At 43.5% G+C, this 18754-nt stretch overlaps 1 protein-coding gene across 18 annotated transcripts in view; it reads left to right on the top strand.

Annotated features, from left to right (window-relative positions):
- LINGO2 (leucine rich repeat and Ig domain containing 2) overlaps positions 1 to 18518 on the top strand; it is a 982977-nt gene extending 964459 nt beyond the window's left edge. For 16 of the 18 annotated variants that reach the window (XM_061631549.1, XM_061631628.1, XM_061631608.1 and 13 more), the window contains one exon: positions 15026 to 18518. In XM_061631549.1, coding sequence (XP_061487533.1) covers positions 15026 to 16882 — 1857 coding nt within the window. In that variant the 3' untranslated portion in view covers positions 16883 to 18518. Of the gene's footprint in view, positions 1 to 6661; positions 6904 to 15025 lie in introns of those variants that run through there. The other 2 variants (XM_061631685.1, XM_061631677.1) reach the window with 2 other exon arrangements.
- The last annotated feature ends 236 nt before the right edge of the window (positions 18519 to 18754 follow it).

Below are 18754 nucleotides of genomic sequence, written 5' to 3'. Positions count from 1 at the left end.
CTGCATTTCTGTGACCTTGGCTGACGCTGCCACAATTTTTTTAGTTTTGGTTTTTGGTTATGAATCCTGACCGGTTGTGGGATGCTGAGTTTTCTGTCTTACTCATACGAATTTTGTTGTGGTTGGTATGGCATTGCATTTAGGAAATCATTGCTGTCTTTTCTTTTTTTATTTGCATTTCATTTTCCTTTAACCTCACTCCCTTACATCCATAAAAGCAACAACAGTGGTTCCATGCACTCAGCTCCACCCCCTTAAACCCACTGATGATGCACCTTGTTGGTTGCATGACAGTTTTTTTCTTGCCCAATAGTGGTAAAAGAGAATTCACATATTTGGAAGTGTGGCTGCAATTGTTGTTGTTCCTAAGCTGCTGCCTGTGAAGGTAGACCAAACCACTTGTGTTTTCTCTCTGTCGATTATTAGTCACTGGCATTGGGTTGGCTGTCAAAGTGAATTTATAGTAGCCCACAGGGTAGACAGAAAAGGGTAGAGAACCTTCTTACTCTTAGTCATTTCTCAGACCTCTTTCTGAACTGAAGGGTCCAATCTGTAAAGAAATTTGGAGCAGCAATGTTAAGAGATTGGGGCAAGGCATTCCAGGCAGCGGTTGCCAACCCTGCTTGGATATGGATATCTTTGCAGAGGATCCCTAGTCAAGTTTTACCAACAGCACAATCCAAACCATATCTACTCAGGTGTAAGTCCTATTGAGTTCTATGGGGCTTAGTCCCTTAGTAAGTATATTTAGAATTGCAGCCTTCATGGGCATCCACCTTTACTCCCTAATGCTCCCATCTAACATCTCCACAGCACTAGGCTCCTTTCTTCTTACAGTGGCCTTCTGGTGACTGGCCTGGTGACTAAGGGCACTTAAACCCTTCTTGCCAGAAGCAAGTAGGCTAGATTAAATGTTCCCTACCCAGCCTCTATCTCTTAAGATTTCTATCTTAATTTATAATCAGAGAAATGTCTTTGTTTGAATTGTATGCTCCAAGCAACTATGGTTGATGCTTAATGTATCATGCTTAATGACATCACTCGGGCCTGCTCCTGTGACATCACTCGTGCCCATCCCTGTGACATCACTAGAAACCCCCCCCCCCCGAAATCTCAGGGTTGAGATGCTTCTGACCTGGCAACCCTACTGCCGACCTTCACTCTCAAACTCATGGAGGGCTCTAAACAGGATAAAGGTGACATGCCAAAGGGGCAGGGCTTAGCAGTACACATGCTCCCCCTCACGTGTATGTGTGAACAAAACCTAAATAGGGCTCAGATTGGAGCAAGTTGCACATTTGGTGCTACCTTGTCTTGGGGGTACCTGCTATGGACAGATCATAACAGAGAGGGCCTAAATAACAATCTGGTTCAGAACCGGGAGGAAGGGTGGGATATAAATCAAATAATAAATAAACAAATAAATACTAGAAATGCTAAAAAAACATGGAGTGTATATTATCTAAAAGAGCAGATTTCTTATTCATGTTTTCCATGGGGAATCACTTGATATTTTTGCAAGATTTGATCATGTAAGCATGCAATCTAGGTGAAGTACAACCAATAGCTTTTTCATCCCCCCTTCTAAACAGATATTTTTATTGACGTGAGGAAAGTAATCACTTCTGCAATTACACAGTTCAAAAAGTCACAAAAAGGACGTAAGGTCAGTGATTTTTTTTTTTAATCATTGGCACCTCCACCTATATCTCCTTATCTTAATCCCTTCAAGGACTAAACTGAATCCACCTTAGATGAATCCAGCTTCCACAACTGCAGTGGAACTTCCCCTTCCTCTGTTCCCCCTATGTGCCCCTACACTGCACACAAATCTACTCTAAAGGGTTGTGGGAAATTCCAGAGCAGATTGGAGGGGCTTGAGAGGAGAGGAAAATTAGGAAACGTTCCAATGTACTTGTGGAAGTCATTGTGCACATGCAATGATTTAGTTGGGTACAACCCTAAAAAGCCTTTACAGGGCAATCCTAACTATATCTGCTCAGAAGTAAGTCCTATTGAATTCAGCGGGACTCAATCCCACATAAGTAAAGTTAGGATTGCAGCCTAAGTCATCTGTTTCCTTGGTTGCAAGTCTGTATTCATTAAACCATGGTAATGAATGCTTACCAGAAATCATTGTCCGCCTTTTTAATCCAAACAAGCTACAGTAAAGAACTCCTTCTTGTCATCTTTAATCATCAACTTTGCAGTACTTTTGTTGGTGTTGTTGTAATGTATTGTAGATGTCTGCTGTCGTGGAATTTACGACTGGGTTCTTTATGGAGGAGACTTAAGAATGAAGCCAAAGCCTGGTTTAAGGTCCTTTATTCAGCCAAGCACTTAGCTGGAGTAAAGTACAGAACTCAACTAAAATGGTGGTCAGTTACAGACAGATATATACTCCCACATTCATCATGACCATGGCAACAGTTTCATCCAATTGTTCTATGCTAAAGTGCTACAGTGATGTGCTGCCCCCTGTACCAACCATCCTCCTCTATGCATTCCTGCGATATCAGTATCCTTGGCACATATTCACTCTATTACAGCAGTGTTATTCATTATTGTCTATGTGACCCCCCTGCTTACAGGGAATGGCAGTCAGAATTGTTCGGGATCAATCAGAATCCTCTTCACTCCCCCCATGGGACTTTTTCCAGTCCCATCCCAATTTGCATGATAGATAACACCTCTTCTTTCTTCTCCATCCCTCGTCTATCAAGTTCCAAATACATTTGCTTCACTTCAGCCGGTGTAACATGTGGGTGGTCTTCTGCATGGTGCTCTTTAAGCAAAACAACACACAATTAACCATGATGTATAAGGCAAAGAGGAACAATATACCCAACAATAGCCCTAAAACAATTGATTCATCCAACCTCTCAGGCCACCAAACCAATCCCTCGGACTCCATTGCCACCCAGAGGTCTTAATCTCATGCACCTTAGATGCCAATAGGTGAATATTCTCGATGGATCCAGTGATATTTACAGAGCCATCAACAATGTGGGTGCAGCATTCTGGGCCAATAAGGCCACAGACACCCCCCCCCTTTGTGATGCTAGGAGGTAGTTTAAAGCTATGCAGTTTTGTAAGACAAATTGTTGGATTTGTTGAAGCTCAGTATTAACCATATCTAGGGCACCAGCTGTTTCATTCATGACATTCTCAGGCAGAGTACAAATTCTTAAAATGTCTAAATGGTTAGCCGCTGCCCCATAAAAGGGGAAGATACCTCTCAGGCAGGACTGTAAGATCTTTATACGCTTCCAGGATTTTATGGCTAGGGGCCACCTTTCAATAATTCTGTATCAGGCCCTTAGGGAAGGTGTCCATGATTCTGATTCCAGGGGCCAGGAGTCCAACATAACAAGTTCCCTTCGCATTAGCAGGCAATTTTTTCCCAAGCCTTCTGCCCACAGATCCACCAATACTGCTATGTGTTATTCCAATTGAGGGAGAAACCCATCCTGTCTTTCCCCCTCCTTGCCATACATTAGCATGGCTACAGTAGCTTCTTCTTGGGTCCAGATTTCATTATAATATGAGCGCCATTGGGGCCCAAGAGCTACACACAGCAGCTTCATTACCCTTCTCTTGTCCTTCATTACCTGCCCTGTGGAATAACTGAAACTCCATTTAGCCTTGGTTCGATGAAGGACCCATTCACATCAGCTACTTTCAACAAATATTTTCCCCAAGAAAATATTCTCCTTTTGTCCATCTGGACAAAGCCACATATTGAGCAGTCTCAAGACTTTTCAAGGATTCATCACATTTGAGCCATGCATCTGAGATAAGACCAGTTGAATTTAGAGGGACCTCAACCAGTGGGTTACTTTCTTTTTCATAAGTTGGAGTGTACATACAGACCCAGCACGTACTCTTATTCATCCCTGTAGCAAGATCAACCATTAGCCTTAAGTATATGTTCTGACTCCAATCTGGGTGCCCTATACTAAAGAAACAGCACAGTATTAGGGACGCATGCCTAACACAGGAGCCATATTATGGCAGTAATTGTAAGAAACAGCAAGCAAACAGCAATAAAGACCCACTTTTCTCTACCTCCACAAGTCGCTGGCCTCCCCACCTCAGTGTGAGAAGGTCCAAAAGAGTCCAGTGGGCCATGCACTACTTTGACAAGCTCAAAATCAACCTGGAGAGCTGGTCTGCCGAAGGGGCTGCACCTTATTGGCTCTAGAATAGATAGATATTGTTTGTCTTGCCTTCTCAGGCACGCTTTGGTCTCATAGTCTTAACTTCTCCCAGGTGGATAGGATCTCATTCATGAAGTCCTCTGGCAGGGCGGGGGCTTTTCCTCAGATGGTAAGAATGGTGGTCCCTGGGAAGGGACTCCTCTCCCTTGGTCTTTCCTTCTGGCGTTCTGTCAGGGTGTGGCTGGCCTCTCTTGCTCTCATCAGGCACCTGGGCCTTCCGACAGTGGGATGCATGTATCCACGCTGTCCTCTCAGTGATGCCCACCGCAGTGAAGGTCAATAAGAGAATCCAGATCATCGAGGTTGAAGGCAATCTTTTCTCCAAAATTCACGAACCAGGATCCAATCACCAAGTTGAAACTGGTGGGCAGGCACAACTAGCGGGACAGGAGCAGCTTCCTGGACCTGGGAGGAAAGAGTTCTCAACATTTTGGGAAGATTAGTGCAGTAGACCAGGAGTTCTTCCTGGACTTCCAATAGGGATTGTAAGTGAGCTAGCCTGGGAGCCACCCCCACTCTCATGGGGCGGCCAAAGAGAATTTCAAGTGGTGTCAATCGATGTTTTCTGATTGGTGTATTTCGCATCCCCATAAGGACTAGGGAAAGTGCATCTGGCCATGATAGGTTAGTTTCAGCACACAGCTTTGCTAATCTCATTTTCAAAGACTGGTTAAAGTGTCCAACGACAACAGACAATTGGGGGGGTGTAATTTGTATTGAATGCCTAAGGCTTGGCAAAGCTGTTGTACCACTTTAGCTGTAAAGTGAGTACCTGTATCAGAATCTAATTAGACAGGTAAGCCAAATCAAGGAATGATGTGTCTAAGCAGTGCCTTGGAAACAGCTGCAGCATCTGCATGTCGTGATGGAAATGCTTCTACCCAACCAGAAAAATGACAGATGGTGACCAATACATATCTGTAATTCTGGTGTTTTGGCATTTCAATGAAATCCAATTGAACATGTTGAAATGGTCCATAGTCCCAAGAAGTGGTGCCAGTAAGAGGACACTCTGGTTTACCAACATTGTGTTGTAAACACACTGAGCAAGTCGATGCTACCTGAGCCAAAACAGGTGTGATCTTAGGAGCAAACCAGAAAATTGAAATCTGCAATAGCATCCCCCCTTTGCTCAGGTGAGAAGAGTGATGAGTCACCTGAGCAAGAGGGAAAAGAAGCACTTGTGAAGCTACAAAGCAGCCTGAGACATCCCTCCAGACAGAGTCAGGATGTAAGCGACAGCCAGAGCAGACCAAAAGATCTTTCTAATGCTCTGGGGCAGCTTCTTGAAGCAAAACAAGTTCTGGTAACAGATGAAGGGAGAAGAGTCAATTGAGAAGGAAGATGGGGAGAAGGGTGTGCAATAAAAGCAGCGGCTTTAGTAGCAGCATCTGCTATGCTATTGTCACAGCTGACAGGATCAGTAGCAGTAGTATGTGCAGAGCAGTGCATGATGGCAACAGAATCAGGGAATTGACAGAAATAAGAGCTGAAAGAGAAATTTGTGTGCCAGCTGAAGTCAAAAATCCTCTGTGTGACCAGATCTGACCCATGAAATGAAAGCATAAGAAGAGTCTGTATAGATGTAAGCAGAGCAGCCAGATGTCAAAGTGCAGGCTCTCTGTAAAGCTACGAGCTCTGCAGCTTGGGCAGACCAGAAAGTTGGCAGAGAAAAGGCTTCTAGGACTTCATATGGAGAGCACACTGCATAGCCAATTCTGAGAGCTCCTGTGTCATCTGTGAAAAGGATAAGATCAGAATTATCCAGAGTGTCACAAAGATCTGGACGAGGGGTGCAAAGATGTTCAGTGATGGAATCATGAGGAGGGATTGAATGAGGTTCTCCATCAGAAGGAAGGTGTAGAAGGGAAGCAGGGTTGAGAGGGGGACAGCGTTCAAAGACCAGATTAGGAGGGGTTAGCAGAATAGTTTCATAGGAAGTTTGACGTTGAGAAGAAAGGGACTGAGTTTGTCTGTATAGCAGGAGAGAATGCACAGAATGGGGAACCAACACAGCGAGGGAATGTCCTTGCACCAAGTCCTCAGACTTCTGGACAAGCAAAGCTGTACTCCAAGGAGGGTATCCTTTAGCCACCAGGTCAACAGAGTACTTCTGCAGCAGAACCCTGAGACTCATGGTAAAAGAGGAAAAAAGGTTTAACATAACAGGAGTCTGGGCCACAGCCTTTCTTAACTCCACAAAGGAAGTCTCACATTCTGCCTTTCATTCAATAGGCTGCAAAGTTTGGGATCCAATGCCTAGTATTTAGCAGCTCCCAAAAACCCACAAAGCTGCTTTTTCCTATTACAGGGAAATACATTACATACAAGAATACCTCGCTGTAGCAGTGAGGCAATCACAGGCTGGATGCCCTCAATTGCTTCAGCTGAGAGAGTGTATTGCTTTACTGATGGGGTAAGGTTTATCAGGTGGATACCAAATCTTGATTGGTTCCACTGCCAGCAGCTTTCACAAGGAGGCAGGAACCGTTGATAGGAGATCTCCCATTCAGGGTTGGGACATCTCCTCCAAGGGAAGGCCTCTGTAGCTTCAGAAGGAACAGTCATGTGGATTAAAGCAGGGAAGATCCAAATGTACCCATCAAAGCTGCAATAACAGCATTGTGCAATTTACACAGAAATTGACAGAACTGGTACCAGGGAAAGAAAGATATGGTCATAGGTGAGTGGAGCAGCTGAATAGGTTGCTAGTTGACCTCCTACTTCAAACTCAGTCGTTATTTCTCCTGATGGTGGATGAGACAGGTCAGCTTGATGAACTGTGGACCTGGAAGCACAAGAGTCTATGAGAAATTGCTGCGGCTGGCCAGCAACTGTAAGAGGAATGGTAGCATCAGAGGTGTAGAAATTAGTTTGTTGAGACAACATGAGGTTAATAGTTGAGCATGCTTAAAAATATATATATTTTTGAAACTCTTTCTCTGGAGGCAACTGCAGGGGTGATGGAGTGTAGGGGGCCCAGTTGCCTTGAAGGTTGTCCTCTTGAACACTACTGCTGCAAGAATGCAGTGGAGAGCCAGGGAAGGGTTAACAGGGAAGGGCAGAGCGACTGTACTTTGGGTTTGCAGTATTTTTTGGCTTCTAGCTGTTTCTTTTATTAACTAGCCCGGTGCGCAAATTGGCTGAGCGCGTTCTCTCAGCTTGCGTGGTATGTCCAGGATCCTCAGATGGCCATGCAAGCACCTCATTGCCCTCTCCTACTCCCGTTTGGGCTATTAGAGCTGATTTTTGTTCTGGGAACAGGAGTCCAGAGAGCAGCTGGTTCATGTCAGCCCAAGTTGGATTGTAAACACTAATGATTTGGTCCAGTTTTTCTTTAAATTCATTGGGAGCCGCCCTAAGTTTCGGAAAGGTATTGGACCAGTCCATGAGATCTGCGATTGCCCAGGGGATGTGCACAAAAGTAATTTGTCTGCCTGCAGTCCATGGGTGAGTGGGGGATATTGGCGAAGCGGATACATGCTGGCTGGCTGAACTTGGAAAAGCACCCAGGGAAATTTTCTGGATTAAAGTGGATAGAGGTAAATCCTCCATCACTGCCTTTTTTTCAGCTTTATTTGGCAAATGGGGCAGGTGCGGCTGTCCGTGGATGTAGCTACAATTTCAAACTTTGCTTTTCACTCTGGTGCAACCCCTTTTTGTAACTCTTGCATCGACAATTGGGTAAACTGCTCAATAAAAGTAAATTCTTCAGGAGACAATGCTATCGGCTTCTCTTCGGAGCGTTTGGGTATTTCAGAGCTAAAAATGGCTCCCGCTTGAGCTGGAAGAGGCTGTGCCTGCTCTGACTGTAAAATAGCATTTTTTGGGGGCCCATGTATCCAAAATATTCTCCAGTTCCTCATTATAGGGTGGCAAGGGCGGTGGCTAGTAAGCTGGGGCACAGGGGCTACAAGGTACATTGGCATGCATTTTTCTTTTCATTTTTTTCTCTTTTTCTCTATTGATTTTTTTCCCCCTCCAGTTGTGCTTTTAACTTTTTGTTAGAGTCTTGAAGACTTGCAACTATAGATTTCTGCTTCCTGCACTTTGCCACCTCGTCTCACAAGAACCAGAAATCCATCTGCCTAGGCTTCTCCCCCCCCAATATTCCCCGTAAGTAGATGAGCTTGTCCATGTCAAAAGTGACTTTTTCCAGAAGCTGGAGCTCCAGCCCATTCCACCTGTGGGCCAGCATTGCCAGCTTTTGACCAGTTTTTGGACCCAAACATGTTCCATAATTTCGGCACATGTACCCCAGAGGGGTTTTCCCACTATGACAAGACACACTTCCACCCATGTTTTGTCCGGAGCTGAAACTGATCAAGAGGTGGAAAAGAGCAATTTAGAAAGCCAGGCTTCCCTAGCAGACGGAGAGAAAAAGTTGGAACAGTACCAGTTTCAGTCACGGCTCATTAGGACATCCTCCAAACCAATCCTAACACCCAAACCAGAGACAATGGGACTGTTTACCCTTCGTCATGAGTGTTGGTGTAACTGGGAAAGGAACCTTAATGCAGGGGCTTTGATAAACGGTGGGAAGTTCTTACCGCCTGTCCAGGAGTCCCGGGGGTTGGAGTTGGGAGCTAAGCGGGAGGATTGATCAAAACTGAGGTCCTCTTACCTCTTGGGGTATGGACAGTCCGCCGCTCCGACCTCCCTTCTTCAGGGTGACCCAGACAGGAGATCCTCGATCCCACTTCTAACACCAAGAATGTCATGGAATTTACGACTGGGTTCTTTTTGGAGGAGACTTAAGAATGAAGCCAAAGCCTGGTTTAAGGTCCTTTATTCAGCCAAGCGCTTAGCTGGAGTAAAGTACAGAACTCAACTAAAATGATGGTCAGTTACAGACAGATATATACTCCCACATTCATCATGACCATGGCAACAGTTTCATCCAATTGTTCTATGCTAAAGTGCTAAAGTGATGCGCTGCCCCCTGTATCAACCACCCTCCTCTATGCATTCCTGCGATATCAGTATCCTTGGCACATATTCACTCTATTACAGCAGTGCTATTCACTATTGTCTACATGACCCCCCTGCTTACAGGGAATGGCAGTCAAAATTGTTCAGGATCAATCAGAATCCTCTTCAATACTTACCATAAATCATCGTCCCCCTTTTTAATCCAAACAAGCTACAGTAAAGAACTCCTTCTTGTCATCTTTTATCATCAACTTTGCAGTACTTAGGAGGGTTTTTGTTGTTGGTGGTGTAATGTATTGTAGATGCCTGCAGTCGAGCTTTTCACACTTTTGCAACTAAAATGAGCACTCCAGGAGGTGGGGTGTGCTCCTCTTCCTCTGAACCTGTTTACTTTCAGCTTCATATATTAGATGGATGAGATAGGAAATGAATTCCCGGCACAGCAGAAGTATCAGTATGAAAGCACTAGCCTCCCAGGCTGCATTCTGAAAGTAATGATCAGAGTGGCTAAAAGCTCCTTTGATCAGAAGGCCCAAATCACAGGGCCTGATAGATTTTCAGCGGTAACTTAATTCCTAATGAAGTGAAGTTTAGCTTGGTGAGTTTTTGACACAGCTGGACTTCTGCAGCAATTCTTTGGCTTGCAAGGCTTCAGCTGAAAAAAGGAAGTGGGGGCTAAATGAGTCTCAGCAGTCTGTTCTTCCCAGACAGTGTTGAAATTTCCTCTCAGGGTCACATAATAAAGGAGACACTTCATTCGTGTTCCCAGGCTAGATCAGAGTGCCACCACACAACCTGCCACGATTATCAATTTCTCCTTAAAGAAGTTCAGGGGCAGAATCAAGCAGCTGGGCAACTCACTCCTGAGGTGTATTCTTGTGGTTATGAGTAGAGTTGCCAGGTTCATGGCCTGAGACTGATCCTGTATCTTTAGGAGAAGAGAAAGCCAGCCAAGTGCAGGTGTTCTTGCAACACTGTAATGGGAAAAACCACAAGGTGGGATTCTCCCTTCCCCCTGCACAACTTTTAAAGATACAAAAGACCTCTTGGTTGCCAGGCCCAGCAACCAAGATTGGACTGTGAAAAACCAACCCAAATTGTGTTTGCATTTTGACAAATTTGTAGGGCAGTACAATTTCTCAGAGAGGATGTCAGGTCTCCTGCTCCCCTGGTGCATCCACTATAGCTGTCCAATTTCCCTGCCTTTTAAAGTTTGATAGAGATATCTGTTGCCTATAGATAGGCTCTTAAACCGCAAGGGTTTATTTTTTTTTTGCCTATTAGTGAATATTCTTTAGAGTGGCAAGTTATGCACTGCCCCAAAAGAGAATTTGCATCACCAAAAATTACCAATTTGCACATATATAGATACACATTTAGACATAATTTCAGGCATTTAAATAAAAATACAAAACATTTCACCACAGTGGGGAAAGCACCAGGTGACTTGTGCGCTTGCTCAGTCAGCTGTTTATGGGCAAGTTCAAGGCTCCTGCTCTTCCTTCAAATACAGGACAATCCTCTGACAGCCCTTAAAAATGGAGGGCTGTCCTCTGTAAAGCAGAGCACATGGTCAGCCTAATACTTTGTTGTGAAATGCACGCAGCATTCAGCACCTGCCAAAGATGGACATGCTGTGTGGAATGGTAGTATAATCTGCCTCTCATAACTAGGGCTGCCAGGTTCATGGCCTGAGACTGATCCTGTATCTTTAGGAGAAGAGAAAGCCAGCCAAGTGCAGGTGTTCTTGCAACACTGTAATGGGAAAAATGAGAGGGGAGGAGGGGGAAGGGAAGGGAAGGAAGGGTATGGGTAGAGAAGAAGGGGGAGGGGAGGCAGAGGAGGGGAGGAGATTGGGTAGGTAGTTACTGGTCGGAGGGAAAGCCACTTTCCTTTCCAAAAGGAAAATATTGTTAACAGTAGCATTATTTTGAGGGGTTTCCCCCACCTTTTTATTCTACAGCAGATTCATGTAGATTCCCACCCAAATTCACACCAAAGCTGTCCCTGGCCACATCTACACTAGACATTTATTCCACTTTAAACAGTCATGGCTTCCCCCAAAGAATCCTGGGAGGTATAGTATGTGAAGGGGGATGAGAGTTGTTAGGAGACACCCTACTCCCCTCACAGAAGAGGGGCTGACTGTTAAACCACTCTGGCCAGGGTGATAGGAGTCTCCTAATAACTCTCAGCACCCTTCACAAACTACACTCCCCAGGATTCTTTGGAGGAAGCCATGACTGTTCAAAGTGGAAAAAATGCCTGGCGTAGTTATGGCTCCCTGATTAGGCAAGCCAAACAACTGTTGGTCTGGCTTTTAGAACACTGACAGTTGGTTCTTACTGAGCATGTCTGCTCTATCATAGACTCCAATGTCAGATTTCTTAAATTAATTAAAAATCAGTCATGCATTTTTTAAACTTTTAAACTGCAGAACATGAAGGTCAGAGTACGGGGCAAGGTCAGTAATAGCATTACAGATACTCTGTGAGCATGGATGATTTTTAATTAATTTCAACAAATTATGAGACCACTGTCAGAAAAAAGTCCAACAGGAGTCTGGATTTCCCCCCTCTCATTTTACACTTTGAACTCTAGATTCTCTCTGAGTGTTTTGTGTATCACCATAAAAATGTAGAGGGTTGTTAAGCAAGCATTTCTGAGTTCAGGACTGTAAGTTTTGTAAGGTTTTGTTTTGAAATGATCTTATGGGAAGCAGCAGAATGGCATGGGGGTTATTTTCAATTTAACATGGTAGAATGTGAATATCCATGCTGGCTAAAGACTTTTTCTCAGGGGCAACTCAACCAGTTTCAACAGGGGAACTGCTTAAATAGTCTTCTAGTCTATCTGATGAATTTATAAGACTAAAGCCTTCCTGTGTTGAAACTGCTTCAGTTGCCCTGGAGGAAGGATCTTTGGGTCAAAATGCATTGAGCCTTAATAAACCATTTGGTACTACCTGTACACTTTAGAGGCATTCTCTTCTCTTCATTTCCTGTGCTAACACCTTCCATTGACCTTCTTTGCAGAATAATGAGTGCTATTGCCCTTATTTCCTACTTGTGGGCTTCCCATAGGCATCTGGAAAACAGGATGCCAGGCAAGATAGGTCTTTGGTCTGATCCAACAGGGCTCTTCTTGCATTCAGTTCATGCATAGTGATGGTATTTTTGTATAGTTCGCCTGCTAACCTCAGTGTTAAGTTTTATTTTCCATGATATGGCTGAAGCTCTAGGGAGGTAGAACTCATTGTACCATATTTTATTAAACATAGTCTTCGTATTATTCTGCTTAATACAAGTTAATGGAAATCTTTGATTATAAAAAGTTATAGAATGAACCGGGTTCAAAGTTCAAATACTGGAAAAGTAATCGTGGGTTGCATAATTATCATGGTAAGACTTTTATTTTCTAGCTTACTCTGCAAACCTAAATGAATTTCCTGGGGAGTAAGTCTCACTTAGTGGAACTTATTTTTGAGTAAATCTCTTAGGATTGGTTGCTTAATAAGTCATAAATGTTCTTAGGCTTTATTTATTTGCTGTTGTCCGTTCAGCAAAAAAAGACAAGCCTATACACCAAATCTTTCTACATTTGGATGATGGGAAAGAAAATAAGGAAGGGACAAATGTAACTGGATCAGTATGAACGTATGCAAGTTACATGTATGTGAACTTTGTTTAATGCAGATGTAAGGAGTGACACAGGTTAGTGTGAGGGTTTACTAGAGTTCTACAAATCATGTAAGCAGAAACAGAAATCCAGATCACAAAAGGAATACAGTACAACTCATTTTGTTTTAAAAAAAAAAAGTAGAAAGGAAATGCCCACATAGCTCCCATACAACAACTAAACAATTGCTGATAAGGCTTCAGCCACATCAGGTGATACTTCAGAGATGCCTCATTGCAACCTAAAATGCACCTTCAGCAAAGGGGGATTGCCAAACCGCCAATCTTCAGACAGAAGCAAGTTCTGGATCTTTTCTGGTTATTCCACAGCAAGGTGCCTGAATGGAACAGGCAGACCATCCTGCTGTCTGCTGTCTGGGGAGTTGCTCTTCAAAGCCTCGTCTTCAGTTGACGCAACTGGAGTTAATTGTGTCAGATGCTCTCACTCGTTTATTTTCTAGTTTTCTCTCTCCTCTTTTTATAATCCTTTTACAACTTCTCCTTATGCTAGGATATCCATCCAGTCTGCTTGCAAAAATTGGCTGATGACCTCATGGTACCATCTCAGGATGGGTGGATCTTTCCATTTCCATTTCTCATTTTTCCAATCTTAAGTTCAGTTCTCCACATTTCTGCATCAGCTTGTGATTTATGTTTGAGTCCTCATGGAAATTCATCAGCTAATTTCTCCTAATATACACGTTTGTATTTAATTTAGCCTAATATATATGTTTCTGCAAAGCAATTTTCTTTAATACAATGCATTTTTCTATGTTATTTTAAGTAACAACAACCCATCTGAAGCTAGGGCAAGCTGCTTCTGCTTCACAGTGAGCACTACAAACAGTTCGTTCCCAACAGGGATGGGATCCTAAGTGAAGCATTCAGTCTTTCATTACCCACACAGTACTTTCACAGTACACACACTACTTTCATCAAGTAGACCGATTTTGGAAGCAAGGAATGGAAAGAATGAAAACATCATAAATGTATTAGATTAGATATGAGAGAGCTTGATTGACAGGTCTGCTATGATCTCATGGTTGTTGGGAGGAAAGGTGAACACTGCTGACAGTGTAAATCGGATGCTTTTAAACAGTCATAATGTTGGTTGAATTGTCTGTTAGGTTTCCCTGTGATTTTTAAAAAAAATAGCTATGATCCAATCTATTCCTATGTATGTGTAGCAATGCATGCATATGCAGATTTATTTATTTTTTTGTATGGGAAGGGGCCAGTTAGTGAGCAGGTCGGCAATCAGAGAACTGAGCATGTGTGGGAGGGGGAGGCAAAAGCCATGGCAAGGGAATGAATTACCCATTTTGTTTTTATTATACCGCTTCTCAACTGTGATTATAATGCAATGCCTTCTTACTGAATGTGTTATTTATTGTTTTCTATTTCATTCTTTGCAAGTCTCTGTTGAGTGCTATTTGGCAGAATGGCAGCCTAAAGACAAAAAACAAAATCAGTGGTGTGACATAGTGGTCAAGAGACTGGCCCAAGAATCAGGAAGTCCAGATCACAGTTTGTTTCTCACCTCGGCTATGAATTCACTAGATGCTTTAGGCAAGCCATTCACTCTCAGTTTTGACTCCCCACCTATAATAGGGGGGAAATAACACTGACCTACATTGTGGGTTTGTTATAAGGATTAACATAAGGATACTACACATAACACACTTCTGCATTCTTAGCATTATTATGCTAGGTATTTTTTTAAAAAAAAACGTAATTCATTGTGAAGTAATATAACCAACAACCATGACCTGTTAACAATATACCAAATAAGGCCTAAAAATCATGGAAGCTGCTACTAAACCTCTGGTCCAATGCTGTCCAGCCTGGTGTCCTCCAGATGTTTCTGGCTGATGGGAAATGGGAGTTCAACAACATTTTGGAAGGCCAAGGTTGTAGAAGGTTTTTCTGCCAATATGCTTAGTTTAGACATCTCTTGTGGAGAAAGTGGGAGGACTGAGGGCAAACCAATATTTAGGTGCATCCCTAAAGTTCAGAAAAACATACTCTGTGTGTGCATGGCACTGCAGGTGCACACACTCAGGGGGAAACAAGCTTAAAGGTTTTGTTGCAGTTGTTTTCACTGAAAATGAATGAGATTTACCTTAGAGAGAGAGTGAAGCTGTTCTTAGGCTGAGCTAACTCTCCTTTTTTCTTCTTTCCTCTCTTTCTTGGCAGGCCTGTGACGGAGGATTAGACAACATCCGTGGAGTCATGCTTCACACAGCCATATCATGCTGGCAGCCATTTCTAGGTCTGGCTGTGCTGCTAATTGTCATGGGCTCCACTATAGGCTGCCCAGCACGCTGTGAGTGCTCAGCACAGAACAAGTCTGTCAGCTGTCACCGGAGGCGCCTCGTTGCTATCCCTGAGGGCATCCCCATTGAGACTAAAATCCTGGATCTTAGCAAGAACAGGCTGAAAAGCATCTACCCAGAGGAGTTCACAGCTTTCCCTCTGCTTGAGGAGATAGATCTCAGTGACAACATTGTTACCAATGTAGAGCCTGGAGCCTTTAACAATCTGTTCAACTTGCGTTCCTTGCGATTGAAAGGAAACCGTCTGAAGCTGGTCCCTTTAGGGGTCTTCACTGGCCTGTCAAACTTAACAAAGCTAGATATCAGTGAGAACAAGATTGTCATTCTGCTGGACTACATGTTCCAGGATCTGCACAACCTCAAGTCTCTTGAGGTTGGGGACAATGATCTGGTTTACATCTCTCACAGGGCCTTTAGTGGACTGCTTAGCTTGGAGCAGCTCAGTCTGGAAAAATGCAACCTAACAGCTGTACCAACAGAAGCCCTTTCCCACCTTCACAACCTCATCAGCCTGCATCTGAGACATCTCAATATCAACCTTTTGCCTGCATATGCCTTCAAGAGATTGTTCCACCTGAAAAACCTGGAAATAGACTATTGGCCTATGCTGGACATGATTCCTACCAACAGCCTGTATGGCCTGAACCTCACTTCTCTCTCCATCACCAATTCTAACCTGTCCACCATACCTTATTCTGCTCTGAAGCACCTGGTTTACCTGACCCACCTGAATCTCTCCTACAATCCCATCAGCACTATTGAATCAGACATGCTTGGAGATGTGGTGCGCCTGCAGGAGCTTCACATAGTTGGGGCCCAGTTGCGTACCATTGAGCCCCATGCTTTCCAAGGACTCCGATTCCTTCGGGTGCTTAATGTATCCCAAAACCTGTTGGAAACTATCGAAGAGAGTGTGTTCCATTCCACCAAAGCCCTGGAAATCCTCTGTATAAGCAACAACCCACTGGCTTGTGACTGCCGCTTGCTTTGGATATTACAAAGGCAGCCTATGCTGCAGTTTGGCGGCCAGCAACCAATGTGTGCTGGCCCAGATAGCATCAAAGAGAGGCCATTCAAAGACTTCCACAGCACTGCCCTTTCTTTCTACTTCACTTGCAAGAAGCCCAGGATACGTGACAAGAAGCTGCAATACTTGGTGATAGAGGAAGGCCAAACGGTACAGCTCCTGTGCAATGCAGATGGCGACCCTCAACCAACCATCACCTGGCTGACACCGCGACGGAGACTGGTCACCACAAAATCAAACGGAAGAGCTACGGTGCTGGGAGATGGCACACTGGAGATCCGGTTTGCCCAAGATCAAGACAGTGGGATCTATGTTTGTGTTGCCAGCAACGCTGCTGGGAACGACACCTCATCAGCCACCCTCACCGTCAAAGGGTTTGCCTCTGATCGTTTCCTTTATGCCAACAGGACTCCTATGTACATGACGGATTCCAATGAAACCAGTTCCAATGGAACCAATATGAATACATTTTCCCTGGACCTTAAGACAATACTGGTGTCGACAGCCATGGGCTGCTTCACATTCCTCGGGGTGGTTTTATTTTGTTTCTTACTACTTTTTGTGTGGAGCCGAGGGAAAGGCAAGCATAAAACCAGCATTGACCTCGAGTACGTCCCCCGTAAAAACAATGGCGCAGTGGTAGAAGGGGAGGTTCCAGGACCACGCAGGTTCAATATGAAAATGATTTGATGGTTGTGTGCTGCTAGCATTGTAGACTCTTTCCTGTGGCATTCTAACCAATTCAACAAGCTTGGTATGTAGGAATTGCCGGGCTAGAGGCACTTGGCTGTCACGGTGTCAAACGGTACATGGAGACCAGGAAGACTATCTGAGGTTGTACAGCAAAGCCTCTTGTTTTGAGGCTGTGTGTGTGTGTGTTAGGGCTTTTTGCAGAGTTGGCATACAGTACTAATTGTTTGCATTGCAAATTTTTTGCCATTCTGAGGATCTCAGTAATGAACTGTCGGCTCATGTTCACAGACAAGTGTTCAAAACATTTTCTACCACTACAAATAAATAAACAAATAAAGGGAAAAAACCCTACAGTGTAGGATTTACATATTTAAAAGAGAGAGAGACATTTGTCTAAAACCTAACTCTGCAGTGAAATTTGTATCTATAGATCTCATTTGCTAAAGCCTTGCATCATACATACCTTCTAGTTGATTCGACACCGCAAGATTAATGTATTAATGTATTTTTTTTAATATACATATTTACTGTGTACATTTTAAAGCAATACAAATGAGACATTTTTGTTCCTTCCATGGTAACTGACCCAAGTGTGATGTCACTCATTCCATGACTACAACCAAATTCCCAAATCAGACCTCTGTTGTCACCAATGAAAGATGCTGTGTTTGGTGTCTAACCTTACATGAAAAACCAGAGAGAAACTGTTGATGCTGGCAGAATTTACTGTGTCCCCTTTGCTCTTCTCTTCATGGAAAGAAAAGGCATGTGCCTAATTTTGATATAGAATGGAATATTTTTTTAAAGTATCTGTGAGATCACACTGGAACAGTTTACTATAAAAGAGTCCAAGGTTGATTGTTCTTTCACTATTCACCCTTCTGTTTTAATTTCTAATCCATTGTTAAAATGTCCATGTGTGCTGGGAGAAAGAACCAGGTTAATGCTTTTTGCCATATTTCCAGGGAAATGCCATCAGCGTTTTATTTATGGAAGAGAATGGGATGTACAGAAGGGAATATACCCCTTCCCTCATGCCAATAAATCATGATTACCATGCCTAATGAGAGGAAATGCCACTCAATATATTCTACAAGGCCAAAGTACTGCCAAACTTCAAGATATTGTCAGTGTTGTATTTACAGGCAACACAGGCTGATCTACACAGTCCTTTCCTGCTGATTTTTTATTCTCACATGGGAGCATGATCATGTGAACGGGAAAGAAACCCTAGCGGCACCATTTCAGATTTCAATAAGATATAAGAGCAAAGAATTGTTTGCAAAAGCCTGCTCTTGAATACGTCACACATTAAATATAAGAAAACCCTATGTATTTAAAGAGCATTTGTTGTAGGTGGGTTTATACCTCACAATAACCCATTTTAAAGACAAAAAGGCACTTTTTAAGGAAAGGTTGTTGTGTGTGTGGCATAGGTATCTAGTATCTAGTCGCATTTAATGGTTTATATAAGCAGTAGTATAAATCCAGTGAGATACAGGTGCTCCTAAGACTTACTCTGATCTGAAAACGGCTGCTGTCTGTGAATGGTACCCTGATGGAGAAGTATAATGTATGATCTGGTGGTATACATGGGTACACTATAGGATTGCCAGGTTCATGGCCTGAGACTGATCCTGTATCTTTAGGAGAAGAGAAAGTCAGCCAAGTACAGGTGTTCTTGCAACTCTGTAATGAGAAAAACCACAAAGTGGAATTATTTCTTCCCCCTACACAGTGTTTAAAGATACAGAAGACCTCTTGGAGGCCGAGCCTGGCCTCCAAGAGGTCTTCTGTATCTTTAAAAGTTGTGCAGGGGGAAAGGGAGCATTCCACCTTGTGGTTTTTCCCATTACAGGGTTGCAAGAA

The sequence above is a fragment of the Rhineura floridana genome, chromosome 1, assembly GCF_030035675.1.
Source record: "Rhineura floridana isolate rRhiFlo1 chromosome 1, rRhiFlo1.hap2, whole genome shotgun sequence".
Classification (NCBI taxonomy): domain Eukaryota; kingdom Metazoa; phylum Chordata; class Lepidosauria; order Squamata; family Rhineuridae; genus Rhineura; species Rhineura floridana.
This window is presented reverse-complemented; position numbering and strand designations above follow the sequence as displayed.